This window comes from Kryptolebias marmoratus, linkage group LG13, assembly GCF_001649575.2.
Source record: "Kryptolebias marmoratus isolate JLee-2015 linkage group LG13, ASM164957v2, whole genome shotgun sequence".
NCBI lineage: Eukaryota > Metazoa > Chordata > Actinopteri > Cyprinodontiformes > Rivulidae > Kryptolebias > Kryptolebias marmoratus.
The window spans coordinates 9,278,673-9,298,846 of NC_051442.1; the positions used below are offsets into that span (position 1 = coordinate 9,278,673).

At 41.4% G+C, this 20,174-nt stretch overlaps 3 protein-coding genes and 1 non-coding gene across 5 annotated transcripts; 2 read left to right on the top strand and 2 right to left on the bottom strand.

Annotated features, from left to right (window-relative positions):
* The first annotated feature begins 2,068 nt into the window (after positions 1-2,068).
* Positions 2,069-2,140, top strand: trnaw-cca. The gene has a single exon. It is a non-coding gene; the product is annotated as a tRNA-Trp (tRNA).
* Positions 2,141-2,437: 297 nt separating this feature from the next.
* On the top strand, positions 2,438-4,530 carry lg13h17orf97 (linkage group 13 C17orf97 homolog). The gene is made up of 2 exons (XM_017421306.3): positions 2,438-2,894; positions 3,460-4,530. The coding sequence occupies exons 1-2, from the start codon at positions 2,777-2,779 to the stop codon at positions 3,855-3,857; spliced, it is 516 nt and encodes a 171-aa protein (XP_017276795.1). The 5' UTR covers positions 2,438-2,776; the 3' UTR covers positions 3,858-4,530.
* Positions 4,531-5,138: 608 nt separating this feature from the next.
* On the bottom strand, positions 5,139-14,508 carry LOC108238931 (apoptosis-inducing factor 3). Its single transcript, XM_017421300.3, has 19 exons — positions 13,879-14,508; positions 13,663-13,765; positions 13,086-13,195; positions 12,877-12,986; positions 12,750-12,794; positions 12,343-12,424; positions 11,763-11,875; positions 11,587-11,673; positions 11,396-11,487; positions 10,392-10,522; positions 10,004-10,119; positions 9,857-9,928; positions 9,684-9,747; positions 8,804-8,880; positions 8,475-8,592; positions 7,566-7,664; positions 7,218-7,299; positions 7,028-7,132; positions 5,139-6,682 (listed from the first exon to the last, which is right to left on the bottom strand). Exons 1-19 carry the CDS (start codon positions 13,895-13,897, stop codon positions 6,649-6,651), a joined length of 1,659 nt encoding a protein of 552 aa, XP_017276789.1. The 5' UTR covers positions 13,898-14,508; the 3' UTR covers positions 5,139-6,648.
* Positions 14,509-14,750: 242 nt separating this feature from the next.
* LOC108238944 (F-box only protein 40-like) lies at positions 14,751-19,989 on the bottom strand. Of its 2 annotated transcripts, XM_017421323.3 has the most exons (7): positions 19,834-19,989; positions 19,648-19,738; positions 17,872-19,041; positions 16,773-17,059; positions 16,511-16,642; positions 15,503-15,800; positions 14,751-15,358 (listed from the first exon to the last, which is right to left on the bottom strand). In XM_017421323.3, the coding sequence occupies exons 2-7, from the start codon at positions 19,648-19,650 to the stop codon at positions 15,140-15,142; spliced, it is 2,109 nt and encodes a 702-aa protein (XP_017276812.1). In that variant the 5' UTR covers positions 19,651-19,738; positions 19,834-19,989; the 3' UTR covers positions 14,751-15,139. The 2 variants fall into 2 exon arrangements, with proteins under 2 accessions (XP_017276812.1, XP_024862779.1); XM_025007011.2 differs by lacking the exon at positions 19,834-19,989 and having other exon boundaries at positions 19,648-19,827.
* Between the last annotated feature and the right edge of the window lie 185 nt (positions 19,990-20,174).

The window sequence follows — 20,174 nt, forward strand, 5'->3', positions numbered from 1 at the left end:
GCTGCAGTTTGAAAAAGCTGCTTCCTCACTGTCACCTGACACAGACGACATCCCCACAGCGCCAAAGCCACTCGCTCACGTCTTCTGCTTTACTTTCACGGTGACTTGAAGAATACATAATAAAATTTCCACTTTGGACACTTTTTGCTCAGAGCTCCTACTTCCTGCCCAGTCTCTGAGCCCATTATGAGTCACACATTAGGTTCCTTTTTAAGGATTTGTGGGACTGGAAATGATTATGCTTCGGCGATTTTTGCTGTAAGTGGATCAGTATAGAAAACAAACCCAGTTCAGTTATGAAATCAGCAGTTGAAACACTTATAAAACTTAGAGACTTTCAGGTACGAAACAGGCCTGATTCCAGATCTGTTACTCAACATATTTAATACTTCGCCTTGTAAGAGGATCTAATCGCTCTCTGGAAATATCTGGAGTGCCTGGAGAGAAACAAGCTGCACTGCAGAACCTTTAGCCCTGTCTGAAATGACATTTATTATACGCACAAGACCCTTCAAATAAAATCTAGGTTGGCATGCTTCCTGAAGCTGTTAAGCTGTCATCAACAATGGGCTTGCAAGTAGATCCCACAGAGCACTTAACACAGCTTAAGACCAGTTTGCCTGCTGATGCACGCTCCAAATGGAAGGATAGATCTGTCCCGGACACTTTTCACGAGCTTGTCAGCAGGAGACATGACACTCCACATGACCTAGCTAAGGAGATTGCAAATTACAGGCCAGAACTCGTGTGAAGATTTAAATTAGTCGCTTTGTGTTAGCCGCACATTATCCACACTGGGAATTCGACTTGTGTGGATGTAAATCACCCTGTCGGTTTCGAGACGAGGGCTCCAGAAACTCTTGCTGGTATCTTACTGTGAACTTTGTCACTCCTGCATGGAGGCAGGCTACGTGTTCCCTCTGACTCAGCACGATGATTTAGCCTGTTTCTTCCTGCAGATCTTACTGGTAGAGTTCAGATATATGGGGAAACACAGAAGCAGGAAAGACTTGTTTGAGCTCCGACACTGATCTATTTTTAACACTTTGTGCATGAATTGTTTGTCAGCAGGCGAAATACAAGGGGACCAAATTAGTTATTCATTAGAACGGTGACTTTAATACTTTACAAAGTATTGTATTGACTGTATTGCTTCATTAAATGAGGAACATCTGTTTGTATCTGTGTACCTACATACCTACATTTGATGTGTACACAGAGCTGAGGACTGTGTCGGACAGGAACAGGATGGAAACTCCCTTCAAATTCCCACTTTGTATGCAGTGGAAGTTGTCTGAGGTGACATATGCAGCAGTTTAAAAGGTCCACACACACTCTGCATTTCACAGATTTCTTAAATTTCAACTAAATTCAATTCAGTTTTTTTATTTTATTTTGAACAATAAACATCAGACAACATACGGTGGGCAATGTAGTTCGAACCAAAGCCATTTAGTCACAGAGACACAGACAAACACAAACGACTGGTCCAGGTGTAGTTTCTACTAGAAGAAAAACAGAACGAGGTTAACGACTGCAGTAATTGTGAATACATAAAGACAGACACTAGATAAAGGAAATGGTCGACATGACTTTCAGCAGTCTAAACCTATAGCAGCGTAACTAAGGGACAGCTCAGGAAACCCAAGCCAACCCTAACTATAGGATTTATCAAACAGGAAGGTTCTAATAGTCTTGAAAGTAGACAGGGTGTCGGCCTCATGGTCAAGAAATGGTAGTTGTTTCCACAAGAGAGGAGCCTGAGAGCTGAAAACTGCTTCTTATTCTACTTTTAGAAACTCTAGGACGGTCTGTAACAATAATAGTACAGTACTGTACAAGCACAATGCCTTTGTTCAGTACTTGTATGCAAGATTTATAAATAATGTGAACAATACCACTGCAATACTGTGCATATTTTTCACACTTTCAATACCTTATTCACTGTGTACATTCGTGTCTGTACTATTGACATTAATAAACATAGACAAAACGTCTTTGACTACAAAACGACCAAATCTAAGCTGTTGCTGTTTCCAGGGACATAATGCTGACGTAATAAGTGAGTGACCTCGTGGCGCAACGGTAGCGCGTCTGACTCCAGATCAGAAGGTTGCGTGTTCAAATCACGTCGGGGTCAGTTTGTTTTTTTAAAATCCTTTTTTAAGTTTTATTATTAACTTAAATAATCGCCATTTTACAGACAAAAATATATATATATAAAAAAGTCGCCAAACAAATTACTGAATCTTAGAGTTTTGTCGTTTGTTATTTACTTTCCCGAGAAAAATATGATCGTTGCTGTTTTATTTAGGCGAATGCACTTACAGTTACCCGTCCCCATGTTAGCAAAGTTCGTTTCGGGACTGTATATTTACTTTATTTTACTTTACCGGCTACACTTCACTCGCTGCTAATGTAAAGGTTTTTCCTCCTCGACTTCCCTCTCAGAAGGTGTGTCCTGTTGCTATAGGAGACGCGTCACCAGGCAACGCTGCAGTGGCGCGTGATTGTGGAGATGTTTGTTGTTCCGGGACAAACAGGAAAACTAGCATGTAGCGGGTTGTTTTTCACCTCTTATTTTATTTTATTTTTGTGAATTTTGGTGCAGAAGTCTTGTTTGGAGAGCAAAGCTGCTGACACTCGAAGATTCCCGCGTCTCTTTCTGGTCGCACACGCAATAATCTCAGAAATATTTGAACAAACCTCTGCTTCTCGACCTAATTTGGCAGCACAGACAGGTTGTTATTATTTTTTATTATTAATATTATTTATCATGTCAGAAGACAAAAGCTGTGAGTTGCTTCAGCCACCCAGGAGTTCTCAACACAAAAAGAAGAAAAAGAAGAAGATAAAGAAAGGCACAACTTCTGCTACTGTCCCGGAAAATAAAGGTAAAATTAATACACCGATATGTTGTTTTTTAAAGTTCAAAAAAATGAACAAACGTTGTTTTTGTCTTTTGTAGTCTCAGATAAAACCAATTAATTCACTTAAAAATGGTGTGCAAATACATATTACAAATTACAGACAAGTCAAACCTAAAATCTAAACTTCTAATACTGAAAAATAATGGACTAAATTATTTGTTTCTTGACATAATTGTCCAGTAAGAAAAAAGAAAATACCTAGAACCTTTATTCCTGAAAAAATCCAGGTTCATAAATAAAAAGCATAAAACTTCTCTCCTGGCAGATATTTATAATTGATTTTGTTGCAGAATAAAGGAGCACATCATCTGGACAAGCAATGTTCAGAGTTTCTCCTAAAAGTGTCATATTTACTTCTTGTTAATGCATAAATAGTATGTTTACTGCAGGCCAGAAAAAGGTCATAAGAGAACTGGCGTCTCAGTCACTGTAAGCCATTTAGACTCTGTTGGAGTTATCGGTAATATTACCCCTCAGTTTTGTTTGATGATATGCCCTGAACAACTTGTTTATGTTTACCTCCATGCAGAGAAACCTCTGGCTCTGTCGTCGGCTCCTGACACCTCGCCGGTTTCCCCGGGTCCGAGTCAGGAGCGCCTCCCCAAGCTCGCAGCGCTGAGTAAGAGGAACAGACAACTGTCCGCTGGCAGAGGCAGGAAGACCAAGAAGTGCCACAAGGATTCACAGCCTCTGCTGACGGCGACTCAGAAAACCAACAAAAACGGACCTTCAGCTCAGGGGGCCGAGCTCATCGACAGGGCCAGGGAGAGCCTGAGGTGGGAAGGGGTCCTGCAGGACCCCCAGGAGGAGGCGAAGAGGCTTGAGCTGTACAGGGCTAACAGGCGACAGCGTTACGTCGCACACAGAGAGGCTCTGTCGAAAGACACCCAGCACGCCTCGAGACGGACTTTTCTTAAAGAGAGCTGAGAGAAAAAGACTTCATCTGTCTCTGCATCAAGAGACTGAGCCACTGCTGCGTCTGAGTGAGCTGAAATAATTAAAAAAATAATAAAAAAACAGATTTATGCTGATAGTCGTCACAATTTAACACCAGATCCTGAGATGTTAAATGGAAGGCAACTGGACTTTAGATTAACCAGATTTAGTGACTGATAGCTGCATCATTGTAAGTTCTCCTAAAATAAATGCTCTGTAACATCAAATACCGGTAAAGTAAAAATGTGCGTTGACATTCATGAGAACAGGAACTCCAGCTCCTGATAAACATGATAAAAACCTAACAGAGGATTTGTCTCGTGCTTCTAAAATATTAAACACGCAGAGAAACGACCCGAAGTTGGTCTCTCAGGCCTGAAACCACAAGCAGGAAAAGATAACGCCGACATTTGACACGTCCGACAGAGAATTAGAGACAGATTAAAAGGATTGGAGCCTCCTTTTCAAAGATGAAAACAGAAATATAGGTTAGGCATTTCCTGTGGTGGGATTTGCTTAAAAGCTAAAATAATCATTTGGACAAGTGGTCTTTATTTTTGTTTCTTTGCTTCTGTCTTGTTGAGGTAGTTCGACACTGAAGGCAAATATAAATAATGATAATGTACATTTTCAGAGAAATAAATCATCTCCTTGCAGCCTGGATGACATGAAGTTTTAGCTTCACGTTGATATAATCCTTAATCCTGCCATTTTAGCAACAGGTTTGAGGATAAATGTTACTAAAATTCAACAAATTAGATGTTTTTCTTTTTAGTATCAACAAAACCTTAATGAATAAACAGCATCAGCTCAGTTATGATAGTTGACTTGATGCTTTTCATGGATTCAGCAGTGAATCTCTTTTGTTCACCTGCTGCTCAGGTGAGTTAAAGGAGCAGTACCAGTGGACAGCAGAGGGCAGAATTGACACAGGAGTGAATCATTGATGACTTAAAAACAAACAAAAGTGTCTCAGATTTTAGTTTAACCTGTTAAAGTGAAACATAAAGACAAAAAAATTAAAGATAAATACCTCATGGTGTCAGGAATTATATTTCAAATCATCTATAATGTCTCAAAGTGACATTTAGGTCAAATTAATCTTTCCCATAAAAATAGCAAGTTTTTTAGCAAATATTTTTATTGCTTCTGGAAACTTGGTTCAGCCTAAAGCTTTAAAATGTGTCAAGTAGACACATTAAATCCTACTTCTGGCTGTAAGATTAAAAAGAAAGAAAACAAACAGGATATGTGATGAAATGTGTCCTTAACTAGTTTTATTTTAACCTGTAAAGAACCTCGTTTTGCTCTACCGGTCAACATGTAACACGGTTTTTCCATGAACTATTTCTCACGTTTTTTGTTTTGCTCAAATAAGTAAATGACTTGTTCACACCGAGATATAAAACACAAAACGTCAAGTCAAATGAAGTTTTTACATGTCTCCTATAGGTCAGAAACAATTTAAATGAGCTAATAATGGTTTAATTTGGAGGAAAAACAACATAATGACAGTTGTTAGATGAAGACAGAAATAGAAGCAGAAAGAGGAGGATAAACATCGGATATATTTCTGTGAAGCCTTTGTTTACTGTCCTTTTGTGTGTTCGTGTGTTTTGGTGCCGTTTTCTGATTCAGCATCTCTGATCCCCACCTCCTCGATCCTCCTAATCCCACCTCTGACTCACTGACTGAACCGCAAACTTGTCGACGGTGAAGGTGACTTGTGTCCTGCCAGCGCCTGCGACCTGGGGAAACGCAACATGAACTGCTTTTTTTAATACTAACAGATCAGCTGGAAGGGAAGTCTACAGACTGCTACTGAGACATGTCACCCGCCAGACTTTTAGACTAACATCGTCTTGTGTTGAAGCCGTTTTGGTCAAACCTTTAAACTAACAATGCGCACAACGTCAGTGCAGGCTGTGGATGACTCTCAGCTACCACCACACCTAATTTTAGCACAATGTCTGTAAAATGGACTGAGTTAGAGCCGTTTCTGTTTGCTAAGGTTGAATACCTGTGGTGGACTCCAAAAGTTAATCATATCCAGCACTTAGACTAAAGTTTAGGATCTTGGATGACTCTCAGCTACTACCACACCAAATTTTGGCTCAATATCTGTAAAATTGACTGAATTATAATCATTTTGTGTTTCCTTAGGTCAGCTGGCTGTGGTGGCCATCTTGAACTGAGTTGTAGACGTGCATCCAATGATTATTAAATCTGTTCATGCACTATTTTGCTAACAGACAGAGCTGACTCCGTAAAGATCTTGCAGAACCTTTTAGCTGTCAGTCAGAATATGTTGTGGATCAGATTGAGCGACTACCACATTACATTTTAGGTCAATATCTGTAAAACTGACCGAGCCATAGACATTTTGTGTTTCCTAAGGTCAGTTGGCTGTGGTGGCTATCGTGAACTAAGACGTACATCCAATGATTACTTGCTGAAAGTATCCTTTAAAATCCATCCTGTGATTCATGAAATATTTTGGTAGCAGACACACAAACACAGGGTGGCCAATGAAAGCAAAAAAAATAAAAGAAGAGACAAATAATACTAAAAAGAAGTCCAAGAAGCTGCACGATTTGAGGTATTGGTTGTGTCGTTCACATGAACTCTGGTGTTCTCCAGCAGAACCAGCGTGAGAACGTGGAGCTCTAAACTCCTCCAGTGAAGTCTGATCTCCAATCTGTGTCCTTCCCAGAAAGCTGCGGTCCTGAGGAATCAGTCAGAGAAGTTTCCGTGCACAGACGGTTCGAGAGCCCAGCATGGATCAGGAAACCTGCAGCCATCTTGGATCATCGGATCTGTCAGAAAACAGGAAAAAGAAAGCAGGATTGAAACATTTAAAGCGGAATTAGTTTTTAGTTTGTTTCATTCAGGGCTGGTTTTAGCAGAGCACTGATCATCTCCTGTGTCTGCGTGTTTAATCTGTTAGCAAAATATCTTGTGAACCAGCAAAACAGGTTTTTAACAAATTGAGCAAGATCTTTGAGCATGCATCCCTTCGAAGTATGCTAGTTTCATTCTGGGATGCATATATTTTTTTATCAATCACTTTATGAGTAAAATTCTTTGCTGTACAAGTCCGATGTTGGGATTATTGAATTGCAAAAAGCCCAACCAGTGACTCATCAAGAGAGTCGACGTACTGAGCTTCTTTTTTTGTGATGACTTCTCCTGACAGCAGCCTCTCGGCGACTGCGGACACCACCGGGTCGTAATCGAGGCCCGCTGCTGCTATCACCTCATCATTCCTGAAAGAAAACCAAAAAACAAACAAAAAAAGTCACTTTAGGGCACGTTTGTTCTCCTCCGCAGCAGATGTTATATCTAACTTACTTGAGGTACAAAGCCAGGAACTTCCTCTCCTCAGACTCAAAGTTTCCCTTCATTACCAACTCCGTGTATCCCTCCCCGTAACCTGCAAACATCCGTTACTTTCACCGTGAGGATAACTCAGTGTGCACAGCTTGTGCATTAAAAAGCAACAGGATTAACAGCTTAATTAGAGAGATAGACTTAATTAAAGAGTTTTACATGGAATTATTACAAATTGATCACCTACATTGCTTTGATAACCTTAATTATGTGATTATCAAAGCTCCTTAAGGCAGCTTCACTCATGTTTATTTAAACTATTAACCCAGTTACATGTCTGTGTGTGTGTGTGTGTGTGTGTGTCTTCACCTGCATATCTGAGGGTTTTACCCAGAAGGACGGTCCAGTAGAAAGGAACTGAAGTGAGTTCAGTTGTTTTATTCAGCATGTTCAGAGCAGCTATTCTCCCTGTTTAAATAAACCTGCATTAAGTTACAACAGATACAGATATTTTTAACAAATATGAAGTTTAACTAGAATTGAAAACTAAAGTTTTAGGAAAGAAAAAGTGAGCCGTGATGAAATCAAATCTAAAATCTTTCATTCTGGTGCAAAAGATCTAAACGTAAAAACGAAATCACAAAAAAGATACTTTCCAGACTGACTTCAAACTTACTTTGTATGATTTTAAGAAATACAACAAAGTTTATGGTCACTTTTTGTCACAGGAAACAACAAGATCTGTTGATTATCAAGCTGATGTTGAAGCTCGCTGCTTTTTTTTTTTTTTTTACACATTTATTTATCTGAACTAGTTCTAAAACTTCCAGAAACACTGAGCTATTTGTCCATCCCATTGAGTCGGCACCAATTTTGCCAAAGTTTGGCATTTTAGATGATCAAAACATTATTTCAAGATCAAAAATATTATAAAGGTTTAGTTAAAATGTGTAAAATTGTCCAGTAAAGTCTGAGCACAGTAAGTAACGGCATTAACTACACCTCAGTTCTGCACTGAAATCTTATCCCAGTATTGTTTTTATTTACCACGCTCTTCAGTGACTTTTCCCACTAAAATATAATCTTCCTTTAAATTCTTTTAGTCTGGAGATGTAATTTGTTACAGTTTCTCCGTGTTTAACTTCCCACTCGAAGCATTAAGGTACTCAGAGTTTTGGGGAAATTAAGCCCAACATAGTAGAGTTGAGATCTGAACAGTTTTAAGGCAAGAGACAGTTTAAAACAAGTCTTTAAATAAGAATCTGGCTTCAGCGTCACCTTGTGCCTGGGCCATCTGCCAGTGTCCGATGGTCACCAGCTGGTTGTTGGCTAATGCCAGCGGGAAGGAGGCCATGTCACCCGCACAAAACACGTCGGGGACATTAGTGCGCATGTACTGAATGAAAAATCAATAGAAGAGTAAGAAACCAACATTCATTAACTCTGTTCAGTGGCAAAAACAAGTCGTCTAACAAACAAGTGACTCTGCAAAAGTTCAATAAACTTCCCACCATCATGTATGGGATTCTAAACAGCTGGAAAGTAAAAGTTTTAGAAATGAGAAAAAAAAGAACTCCAGGTGTTTTATAATTAGACTGAAAGCTGACCTTGTCAACTATAATAAAGTTTTTAGAGTTCATTTGGATTTTAGTGGTTTGCAGAAACTCGGAGTTCGGGATGCTCCCTGTTAAAGGAAAAAAAGAGAGAGAGAGAGAAAAAGGTTGTTTCTGTTAGAGAACCGTCATAATGAAACATTTTTCTATTATCATCTATTAAACAATGACAGACAAAAATAGCATCTGACATTTTTAAACATGCATTCAGCCTCCATCAGGTTGAGCATCAGGATAGGTGTAGTTCTGTATAAGATTATATGGAAATCTGGATACTTTAATAGCTTAGCTTAGCTTAGCTTAGCTTAGCTTAGCTTAGCTTAGCTTAGCTTAGCTTAGCTTAGCTTAGCTTAGCACAAAGACCAGAAGCAGCTAGTGTGGCAAAGTTCAGAGATACAGTAGATAAATCTGACATTTTTTAGTTATAAATTGTTTTTTGATGTCCTATATTTGCTTAATTTTGTAAATAAATTGGAGTTTTTTTTATTTTTTTATCTGCTTTTACAAATTTGAAATGTTAATGAAATGCAGCAGTGAAATTACTTGTGTACCAAGAGTCACTTTTAAGACCTAAACCATCTATTATTCCCTAATAAAATCCTGATTGTTAGCATAACAGCTAACTACACCTAGCTACATTACTTGGATTTAAGCAAAATAGACATAAAATGTTTCCATCACAGAACCTCTGCAGCTGTTTCTGATCTGAATTTAACTATCTGGATAAAAGAGCAGATGGACAGAGAATTAATTCAATAATATATTAGCTTTGATTTTGAGATATATCCAAAGTATTAGGCTGCATAAATCAGTTTTTTATTAACAAATTTTACTGTGCTGCAGTTAAACTTTAAAAAGTCTGCATTTCACTCACCAATACCCACAATCAAAACATCAGCTGGGATAACTTTTCCACTCTTAAGTACAACCTCCTTCACCTTTAAAAAAAAAGAAAAAAAGACGATCTAATCAACAAAGGAAAAAACTGGGAGTGTTTCTGTCTTCGGCAACATTTTACTCTGTTTGATTAGTCTAAATCTGCTTTACCTCTCCATTCACACCTTTGATCTCTGACACAAAATCATTCATGTGAAATTTCACATTTTTCTCCAGCAGCATCTGCAGAAATAACAACGTCTGAATATTACACCTGGAAATAAAGATTATGCGAGGATGAACGCACCGGTTTCTTACCATCATGGTGACTTTGCCGACCTCCCGACCGAACGTGTTCTGGTATGGCATCTCGCTGCTCCCAATCACTGTGATGCTCGAGGCTTTGTCTAACAAATAGGACGCAACTTCCATCCCTGAAAGAAATTTAATTGTTAGACCTCAAGACAAACACTGAGAAGTAAAAGGCTGTGGACCTTAAAAAGACATGAACAGCTTGAAGGCACAAAATATCACAGAATAGCCTTCACAAAAAAAGCCAACCATCCACTTATAAGAATGAAGATTAGCTACAAGGCTTGTCTCTGAGAAGTCTTTTAGGATCTCTACAAATCTAATGCTGTCGAGTCTATTTTTACTGCATACCTCCTTTTGAAACGTGTAAATATAAGTGCACAGTCTGCAGTACCGACAAAAGAAGTTCCCACGAGGACAACTTTGCGGCCCAGGCTGGAAGCGTGAATTTGACGGGCATCCTCTGGAGTCTCCAACATCTTGATGTTGTCCAACGTCATGCTGGGCACGTCCAGACCCTTTGCCCTAAAAGATGCAGAAAGTTTTCGAAAAAACAAAAGTTTCACCAAAACCAAAAGCCATAAGAGAATGTCAGGTAGATAGGCTGTTTGACGAACACCACAACACAGGAGTTCTGGCCTTGAGACACTGGCTGGTGTCAAATTTTAAGGTTGATATCAAATTATAGCGGCTGCCATTGCTCCCCTGGCCTCCACTTGGTGGTGCTGCTGACAACAACAACGATCTTTGCTCTAAGTGGTCTCCAATCCTAGTCCTGGAGAGCCACCATCCTGCATGTTTTCCTTGTTTCTCTGCTCCAACACACCTGATTTGAATCAGTGTCATTAACAGGCTTCTGCAGAACATGAAGAGGTAATTTACCCCAGAATCAGTTGTGTTGGAGCAGGGAAACAAGGAAAACATGCAGGATGGTGGCCCTCGAGTACCAGGATTGCAGACCCCTGCTCTAAGTTATACTTATAACATCTGCCGTTCATCAAAGGTGGAATTTTATTGGGTGAACTCAAGAGGAAAAGGTTCTCTGAAAGAAGCAAATATAATCAGGTAAGGAGTTTTTCTTCTAACGCTTCAGACTCCGTAAGAACTGTTTTTGTGAGGTCAGGGTCGACCACAAGCCTCTACAGCCACAATCAGCCCAGTCGTCCTGTCAGATTAGTTGCATATTTAACAAAACTCAAAGAAAGTTGGGAAGTCAGAGCACATTATATGTAAGAACTTAGATTTATTAAGAAACATTTTTCAATTGAAGCTCGACAAATTGGTCTGGATACTTTTTATACGTTTTAGAGCTCAGTGGTTGCTGTCTGGGACTCCATAAAGACTCTCATTGGCCCTGACTTTGAATTAATTGGTTTACACACACACACACACACACACCTGCAGCCAGTCGAGAGGAGGAGCTGATCATAGCTCTGGACGGCACCATCATCAAACGTGACCGTCTTTCTGTCTGTGTCGACCGACAGCGCCTTTAATCACAGAAACACACAGCCGCGCTCTGAACGTGAGGATTTATTTTCCTGTAAACAGACTTTCGAAGGCTGACGTGAGATGAGAGAGGGACTCACTTCTTTCTGGAGCCAGACCTCGATGTCGTGCTGATGGAAAAACTCCCTCTTTCTCAGCAGAATGGTGTCGCTCAGCACATTCATCACCTGTCAGAAGAAGTCCTTAAAAATCACAGTAAATTAAAAAACAAAACAATAATAATAAGTTCAGACCTGTTTGTGTCAGATACTTTCACCTTGCTCAGTCGGGTTTTATCATAGGGCAAAAGCTCTTCTCTGGTGACCATAATAATTCTGCCACCAAAGTTTTCCTGCCTCAGAGTCTCAGCACAGATCAGTGACGCAGCTCCTGCAAGTTAACACACATCACACAGGATTAAATGCCAATTCCTGTGTTTTGTTGCCTTCATACTTACACTAAGTGCTTATTTATGTGTAGCTTTTTATATCACTGCAGTTCCAGTGACACGAGCGGCCTCAGTTCACCGGTTCATTAAAGAACAACCAGATCAGAACTGAGCTTCTCACGCAAAATATCAACATCCTCACCAAGTCTAGTAAGTGTTGTCCTAGTTTATATGTCTGTGTTGTTCGGGAAATATAAATAATTGAAGTAAGATTCAAAAAAACTATTTGTCTTCTTGTATTTCTTGACTGATAAATAAAGTCTAATACTTCTATGAATGGTTAAATTTGTGCAAATAATACACAGGAATTACTGCATTATTATCAGCTGCTGTTTTATCTAACTTTGTATCAGCTGTGAACATCAGCGCGCACACACACACACACACCTTCCGAGCGGTGCACATTTACCTCCGCCCAGCAGCAGAATGGTGTGGCTGACTCCTGGTGCTGCAGCTCCCATACTCCGTATTCTTTTTTGCTGCCCGAGGTTCTGAATCATGTCGAAAAACAGGAAATGCACCAACTTTTAACTTTATATATATATATATATATATATATATATATATATGAGTAGTATAACAAGCAACACAATTTTGTAATAAACAGATATTTTTTAATCTTAAAAACAGAAATAAGTACCATAATTTGTAACTCATTGTTATATTCAACACTTTACATAAGTATGTTTACTATTTAAATTACCAAATTCAATCACAAAAAAAATCTACTCAAAATAAAACAGTCACCCTGACAAACTCATTTGTTGTTTTCTTTTTGTTTTTGAAAGAGCTGAAAAACGACATTAATTCAGTTACCTTTTTATTTATCGACACATAGACTTTGCTGCTTCGAATTTTGACCTTGGAGGAAGAGAATGACAAATTAAAAAGACGGCAAATGTGTTTTCAGAGCTAAATGTTTGCCCGTCTCTCCAGTTCGTACCTTGTGGCAAGGTAAGCAGTCCATGCCGGGGAACTCCTCCAGGTCTCCTGTGTGGCCATTGAAACAGGAGCCGTGCCACGGGCAGCGCACTTTGTGTCCTGACAAAAACCCTCAACACACACACACACACACAGTTACAAGCAAACTTCAAACCTTAAATGCAATTAAACTGAGCCACACACACAGAAAACAACACTTTGTTGTTATACCTTTGCTAAGTGGAGCGCCGTAGTGCGTACACTGGTTGCCAACTGCACTGAATTTACCGCCGCAGCGTGTCAACAGCACGCTGTGATGTCCAACGTCAACCTCCATCATTCTTAGGTCACACAAACACAAAAAAGGCTTTGCAGTTATTACTTTGAAATGTACACATCTATAGTTCTTCTTGTAGTAAAGGCTTCTTCATGTAATCTCTGTAACCTTTAACCTCACACAGAAATAAGTTTCCATGCATGTAAATGTGACTCTTGTCCAAACAGTGATGTCTTAAATAATGGATTTATTTTAAGTTTTACAAGCTGCTCTTTTTTCCACAAAAGGCACAATCTATATGAGCACACAAAACCAAAACAGGAACTAAACAAAACTAAACCTATACTAATTCACAAAGGTCAGCATGAGCTAGGTTAGCATGCTAACACTAGCATTTAGCTCATGATGAGCCAAAATGTTAAACATTGTGGACATTTAGGCTGTCGAATAGATCAATAACACTTGTTTATCATAGATTATAAAAGTGTTTTAGGTAGTCAACTTGTGAAAAGGACTTTCCAACTTTCTTACTGTCCGTCCTGAAGATCTGACTCCAGACACACCACCTCTGTCAGGTCCTCTGAGTCCTCTGGATCAGAGTCTGAACGAGCCGAACAAACCCCATCCGAAGCAGCTAATCGGAACAACAAAAGACGACTTTCCACTCTTGAGCGTAACACATTAACATATTTGGATTTGTAGCAGCTTGGTCGACTATAGGAACAATTTAGAAACCAAAAAACTCACGTGGTTTTGTTCCAAACATGCTTCCGATTGGACTTTAACACCAAACAGACGCTCAGTTCTGCTCCTAAAACGTTAAAAGCCTGTCAGACGTTCAGCTGGAAGCAGCTAAAAGTCTTTCTGAGCAGATGAGTGACAGGAGGCCGTTTCCTCAGCATCCTATAGTTCTGGGGGCTTCGGGAGTGCGCAGTTTGGGTCTAATAAAAGGAGCAGAATGTCCCCCAGAAACCCTCTGCTGTGGCTGTGGTGAATGGACAGCTTCATCAGAGGGGCTGGGGATGTTCAGCTTTGTTCTCCTCCCACAGAAAGGCGGTGGCGGCGGTGCTTTTGTTTGTGTCGGCTGCAGGACAGAAAAGGGCTGACCGGGCTGAACTGCTGAATGGGTCGGAGTCGAGGCTTCACTCACAAAACCAGAGGTGGCCGTTATCGTTCGGACACCCACTGCAAAGCAAACACATCCCATACACAGTGTCAGCTAATGGTGGGAGGAAGGAATGGTAACAGACAGACTGGGATACAGGGCGGAGTGTAGATCCCTAAAGTCGACTGAAATGTAAAACTGTGTTGCGATCAAATGTATCGATTGTTTTAATTCAGTTTGCAATGAACACTTCCTCTTTGCACTGCACAACTCAACACAACCTGGTAATTCCACTTTTAAAAACTCTCTTTTTACATCTTTAAAAGGTAGATTTTACTTTATGTTTGTTGTTAAAAGAGAAAGTGAGCTGGACTGCTTGTCAAATGTCATCCTTTGTTTTTATTTCCCCAGACATTAATGTTACAAAAATCAAATTTATTGCCGAACTTCATTAATCTGATTAATACAGTGACAGAAATCTTTATTGTTTTCTATTTAAACATTTGTTCTTGTCAGATTTGTTTCAATAACACATTAAAAGCATTAACCAAAGTGTTTCACAGTTTAGTCACCTAAAATAGAAATATGTTGGGGTTTTTTTTTACCTACGAAGCGGTTCTGGTGAATCGTGTTTTACTTCTGATTTATTTGTTTTTTTTATTCAGCATCAGAACCTTCAGACCACATTCACCGCAATCAAACCTTTCTGAACAAAGCCAGCAGATATCAGTCCTTTTTCCCACTTTATTTTAAACATTATCATCAATATTCTGGCATTTTTTACAAATCAAGTTAGATTTAGACTGAACCCTAATATCAAAGTATGTCATCTCTAGAGCGGCATCGGTGTTTAAACCGTTTAGCTCCAAGGAAATGGAAAATGAATGTCTGCCACCAGTTCTCCTACATCATGATCCTTTTCTGCTGGAACAAAGTGACCAGCGTGGGACCTCTGCAGCCCCTGTTCGTTTGGACTTCCTCTGGGACGCGTGGCAGGCGTGTCCTCTCCGTCTTGTGCTCTCTCTGGTTGTAGGGACACACCTTCAGGTGCTCGGAGATGGACGGAGCGTCTCGGAAGCACCAGGAGTCCACAGGAGAGAACAAAGTGCTGAACTGCCAGACCTGAAGTGTCAGAAAGAGAGGACTCTTCAATTCAGAGGACTCGTTTTCATTTATTTGAAGCTATTTTTGTGTTTGTTTCTGCTTGATTGAGTAAAAATCTCTCTGAACATCAGTGGTGTCAGGTATTTTGGATTAAAAACCTGCCTTCTGGGTCACCCTCCATTTGGATCTCCCGTGTGAGGAGCTCTTCTTCTCCCAGCGGAGCGTGACCATCCCTCTGTCCTGCAGCAGGGAGGAGCACACCTGCCTCATCAGCCGGGACACCAGGGACAGCTGGGACAGGGACAGGCTGTCCAGGAAGCCGGCCACGTGGACCAGCACCTCGTAGGGCAGCGAGCTGAGGGAGTCGTCCTCTCCGTCGGCTCGACTCTTCTGCTGAGCCGAAGATCCACCCGGAGAGGAGTGGATGATGGGATGTAGGCTAAAGCAGCCCAGCTCTTCACTGGAAGGAAATATAAAACTGTGAGTCAGACACTTGTTATCTGCAATGATGGTTCCTTCATTTCTTTTTTTTTTTAAGTTTACTGCATCCCAATCTGACAGAGACCTAAAAAGGCTGTGTGAACCTAGAAAATACAAAAAAAATGACCATTTTACTGAACATAGGGACAGTTCAGATGTTTGTTTTTTACTTTATTGCCTCAAAGTGTAACAATAAAATCCAGAAAGATTTTGAGATTTGGCTCAATAAACCAAAACAAACAAAAACTAGTCAAATAAAATAGATAGTCGTGACCATTTTTGTGAAAAAAAAAAAATATCCATGTTCATTTGTAACTGGGCAGCCAGGTGCTCCATCAAATAGACATGTTTCAATTTTTCCAGCTCTAACCCTTTGTGAAAACCTTTCCTGTCCTCCAACTCTGCACACGTTCAGGATGATTTACTGGCGGGCTGAACCGTTGGCAACATTCTTCTTGTTCTACTCTTGTTTTTTTTATAAATGTATTACAATTTCAGTTTTTCATTCAGACCGAAGGATCCCTTTTTCTGTCATCTTAGTCCATCCTAAATAAATTCAGCCACAAAGGAAACGCTTTTAACTTGATTTTCTGATGCAGCAGCAGCTAATTATATTCTGACATTTGTTTTCAGGGTTCCTATCAATTGCTTTCTAAATATAAATATGTTCAAACTGTCTTTTCATCTCACTTGTAGTTGACGGTGGCTTCATGGGTGGAGGGCTGAAACCTCCTCTGGCTGAAGGTGCATCCCAGGTAGGCCAGGGGGCATCTCTGTTCGAACCATCCGTTCACGCCCATCTGGATGTCGCTGTGGACGTTCCTGGGTTCAGGAGACAGGTTGTTGTTTTTTTATCTCAGACCCAGACTGAGCAGATAAAGGAAGATGAAGACACTGCAGCAGCCTCCTGGTCTGATGGGAGCTTCAAAGCTGGCTGATGAAGTAAACTCACTGGTAGTGTTTGCCATATTCCCTGCGCTGGAAGGTGTGTCCACAGAGGAACGTGAAGGCGGAGCTGGCCTTGTTGTGTCGGCTGGTGACGCTCTCCACCTGCAGCTGAAGGTGCAGCTCCAGGGGTTTTCCAGCTGTCAGGTCGGCGAGCAACATGTTCCTCCGGAAAGGAGCGGACAGGAAGCTGTAGGTCTGAGTGCCTTCGTCTGTCAGCAGGCTGTCGGAGCACATGGTCTCAGCGATGAGGTTCCCCCTCCGCTCCCTCTCCAAGGAGCACAGCAGGGAGGCCTGAGGGGGGGATCAGACCAAAAACACGACAAAACATAAAGAAACATTTTAGTAAATCAACAAAAAAACAAAAAGATAGAATAGAATAGAAATTCCTACAGTGACTTTGATTTTGTTGCTTTACTTTCTCTCTTTGTTTTCTTAATTTCTGAAGTTGTGTTTTCTGAAACATCCGAGTTTCCTTTATTGTTGTGTCTCATGAAATGGGTTTATTATTGCATTAGTTTTTTGTTGCAGTTCAAAGACATTCCTAATTTGTCTGACTTGGCAGTATTTTTAACATTAACAGATATTAAAGGTATTTCCTCACTGCTAAATAAACTGAAGATGTTAACCTTAAGGAAAAACACATGTTATGAAGGATAATTAGGAAAAAAAGTCTTTAATTTATTAAAAATCAGATGGTATATCCACTAGATGACATTTATTGATGTGGTTCTGTCTTTTGGAGAGTATGACTCCTAAACATTCTAGTTTTTCTTTTTACCGTCTTGACTCACTTTTTCCTTCGTGTGTGTGTGTGTTTGTTTTAAGCCCAAAACTGCAGGAATGGGTTAAGATTAAATTAAATAAACCTGACGAGGTAAAACATGAACAGCGTCATGGCTTCATACTGCCTTAAGAAAGAGTCTAATTAAATTAAATGCTACATGAGTTTTAATTGTTTAAATTAGCACCTGGTTGTATTTTCTGTGGTAGTTTTATAAGGATTGTTTACATATTTGTTGTGTTCACAGACTTGTTTATGCTGTACTTCCAGCAGGTCCAAAGAGGGAACTCCTATGAAAGCCTTTCCCGGGATGTTAACACACCTGTACTTCCTCCCACACCGGCATGTTCTCCAGCGCCACCCCCAGGTCGCTGGTGTCCACAGCTTCGCTCTCCCTCTTGTAGAAGCCAGGGTTTCGGATGCGGGCCTGCCTGGCTGTGAAGCTAGTTGGGATGTTAAAGGTGCGGACGGTGATGATTTTCATCGGCTCCAAGTGTCCGTACACAAAGTTCTTCTTTTTGGGTTTTCCGTGAAGACCACAAGGCGCTGTGAGGGGACCAGAGCAGGAGCTGGAAGCTGCTGCACCTGTGGAGCCACCAGGCGATTCCTCCTCAGTCAGAGTCCCCAGGCCTCTCCCCCTCCCTGACCTTTGACCCTGACCTCTACCTGCCCCGGCCTCCCTGCAGCCACCTATCTCCATGCTGAACATGCGCTCCCAGGCGTTGTAGTTTTCTAACAGGTCAGCATCCACCCCTGACGCCCGGGCGAGAGCCTCCATCTCCTCCTGAGTGAGCACCGGCTGAATTTCCACCTCAAACTCATCCTCGCTTTCGTCCTCGTCCTTCTTCTCTTCAGGGAGATGGGAGGAAAGCATGTTAATCGACTCCCACAAGTTTTCTCTGGCTTCTTTTGCAGCTGCCCTTTCTGCTGTCTCCTTCTCCAGCATGGCCTTCTTCTTCCTCTCCTTTTCCTTCCTACACTCCTCCTCCCTCCTTTCTTCCTCTCGCTCCTCCTCTTCCACACTCTGGATTAGCTCTGGGAACAGCTTCTTCATCTTTATGGAGTGAAACAGGCTGCTCTGGTCCTTCAGGGCCAGGGCCAGGTCCAGGCTCCCTCCCTGCTCTCGCTCTCGGAGCAGGTTCTCATACAGCTCGGTGTTCGGATGTGAGCAGGCGTCATTGGCGGGCCAGCGGTTCCACTCCATGGAGCAGCACACCACGCTGGCCGGACACACCTGGAGGTGCGCCGCCTGCGAGGAGCGGGGCAGCTGGGCTGGGCAGCCGGACGCCGCGTTGAGGCAGGGCTCCCTCACGTTGGGGCAGAGCAGCAGGTGGTCCTCCTCTTTGCACAGGTGGAAAACGGCGCCGCAGAGCAGGCGGCAGGGGACGACCGCGCAGCTCACAGACACCTCCACCCGGGTCCTGCAGCGCCGGCTGTAGCAGGAGTCACAGTGGAGATGCTCTCGCACCCTGGAGGCCCAAGAACGATGACTCTGAACGGGATTGAGGGACAAACATTGAAGTCACAGCGACAGACTGACCCACAGCGTGTTATAAAAACAGAAACAAGGACATCTTAAATAGATGTCAGGCCCAAATTAAAGGGTACTTATTGCAAAGTCATGAAGACTGGATAATAAAAGTTAGAACATAAGAAACTAAGTCCACACAAAATGTCTGTCATATCGATGGTTAATGTGTCCTTAACCTAAAAATGTGTTAGCAAAATTGTTTACTTACAGAAACAGCTAAAGAGACTGAGAATAGTTGACAATAAACTTACTGGCCATATTAGTTTACCTGCACCCTCGTAGATTCAGCCTAGTACTTTGTTTACACTGAGTGAGGACCCACATTTCAGAATCACACTCAGTATATCTGGAGCGCTGCTTGAGTAAACTCTTTCAAACTGCATCATTCTTTTCAACGAGCACCTTTGAGACATTCTTAGATAAAACGATGCTGAACACATCTGGGTTTGTTGTTTCAGTTCAGCTCAGTTTGTTTAAAGACTAAAACTGATTTTTCAAACCTGAAACGTACTAAACAGGGAAGAAAACACAATGGTCAGCAGCAAGAGCTGGACAATAAAAACATACCATCCTTTAGATCCTCTGCAGTCTGGTGGCTTTATCTGAAGTTGCTGGTTTGTCCTCCAAACTTTTCAAGTCTGTTCCCAGAACTACCAGCCTGTGACACCGACACATGAACAGACACGTCAACAAAGGACGGCAGATCAACAGCAGGTTCTGTTGGATAAAAGTCAGAGAGAAGAGTTTTTTTACCTCCCGCTGCCTGAGCTAAAGAGAACAGACGAATGCTCCTTGCTCCTTGCTCTCCAGCTCTCCAGCTCGTGTTTTTTCAGGTCCAGCCTGTGTGTGTGTGTGTATCAGTGTCAGTGTGTTTGTGTTATAAATAGAGCTGAGCACTGACTCAGATATGTTACAGGGGTGGTCAGAGTCATGGTCTGGGTTATCGGGCCTCTCAGCCACCAACACAAAGAAACCTGCGGCTGACTCATTCCATGCTACACCTGGAAACTGACTTCAACCTGCAGAACCTGCAGAAGCAAGCCGAGGCTTGATCAGGATCCAGATGGTGTCCTCTAGTGGGGGTTTGGTGTACT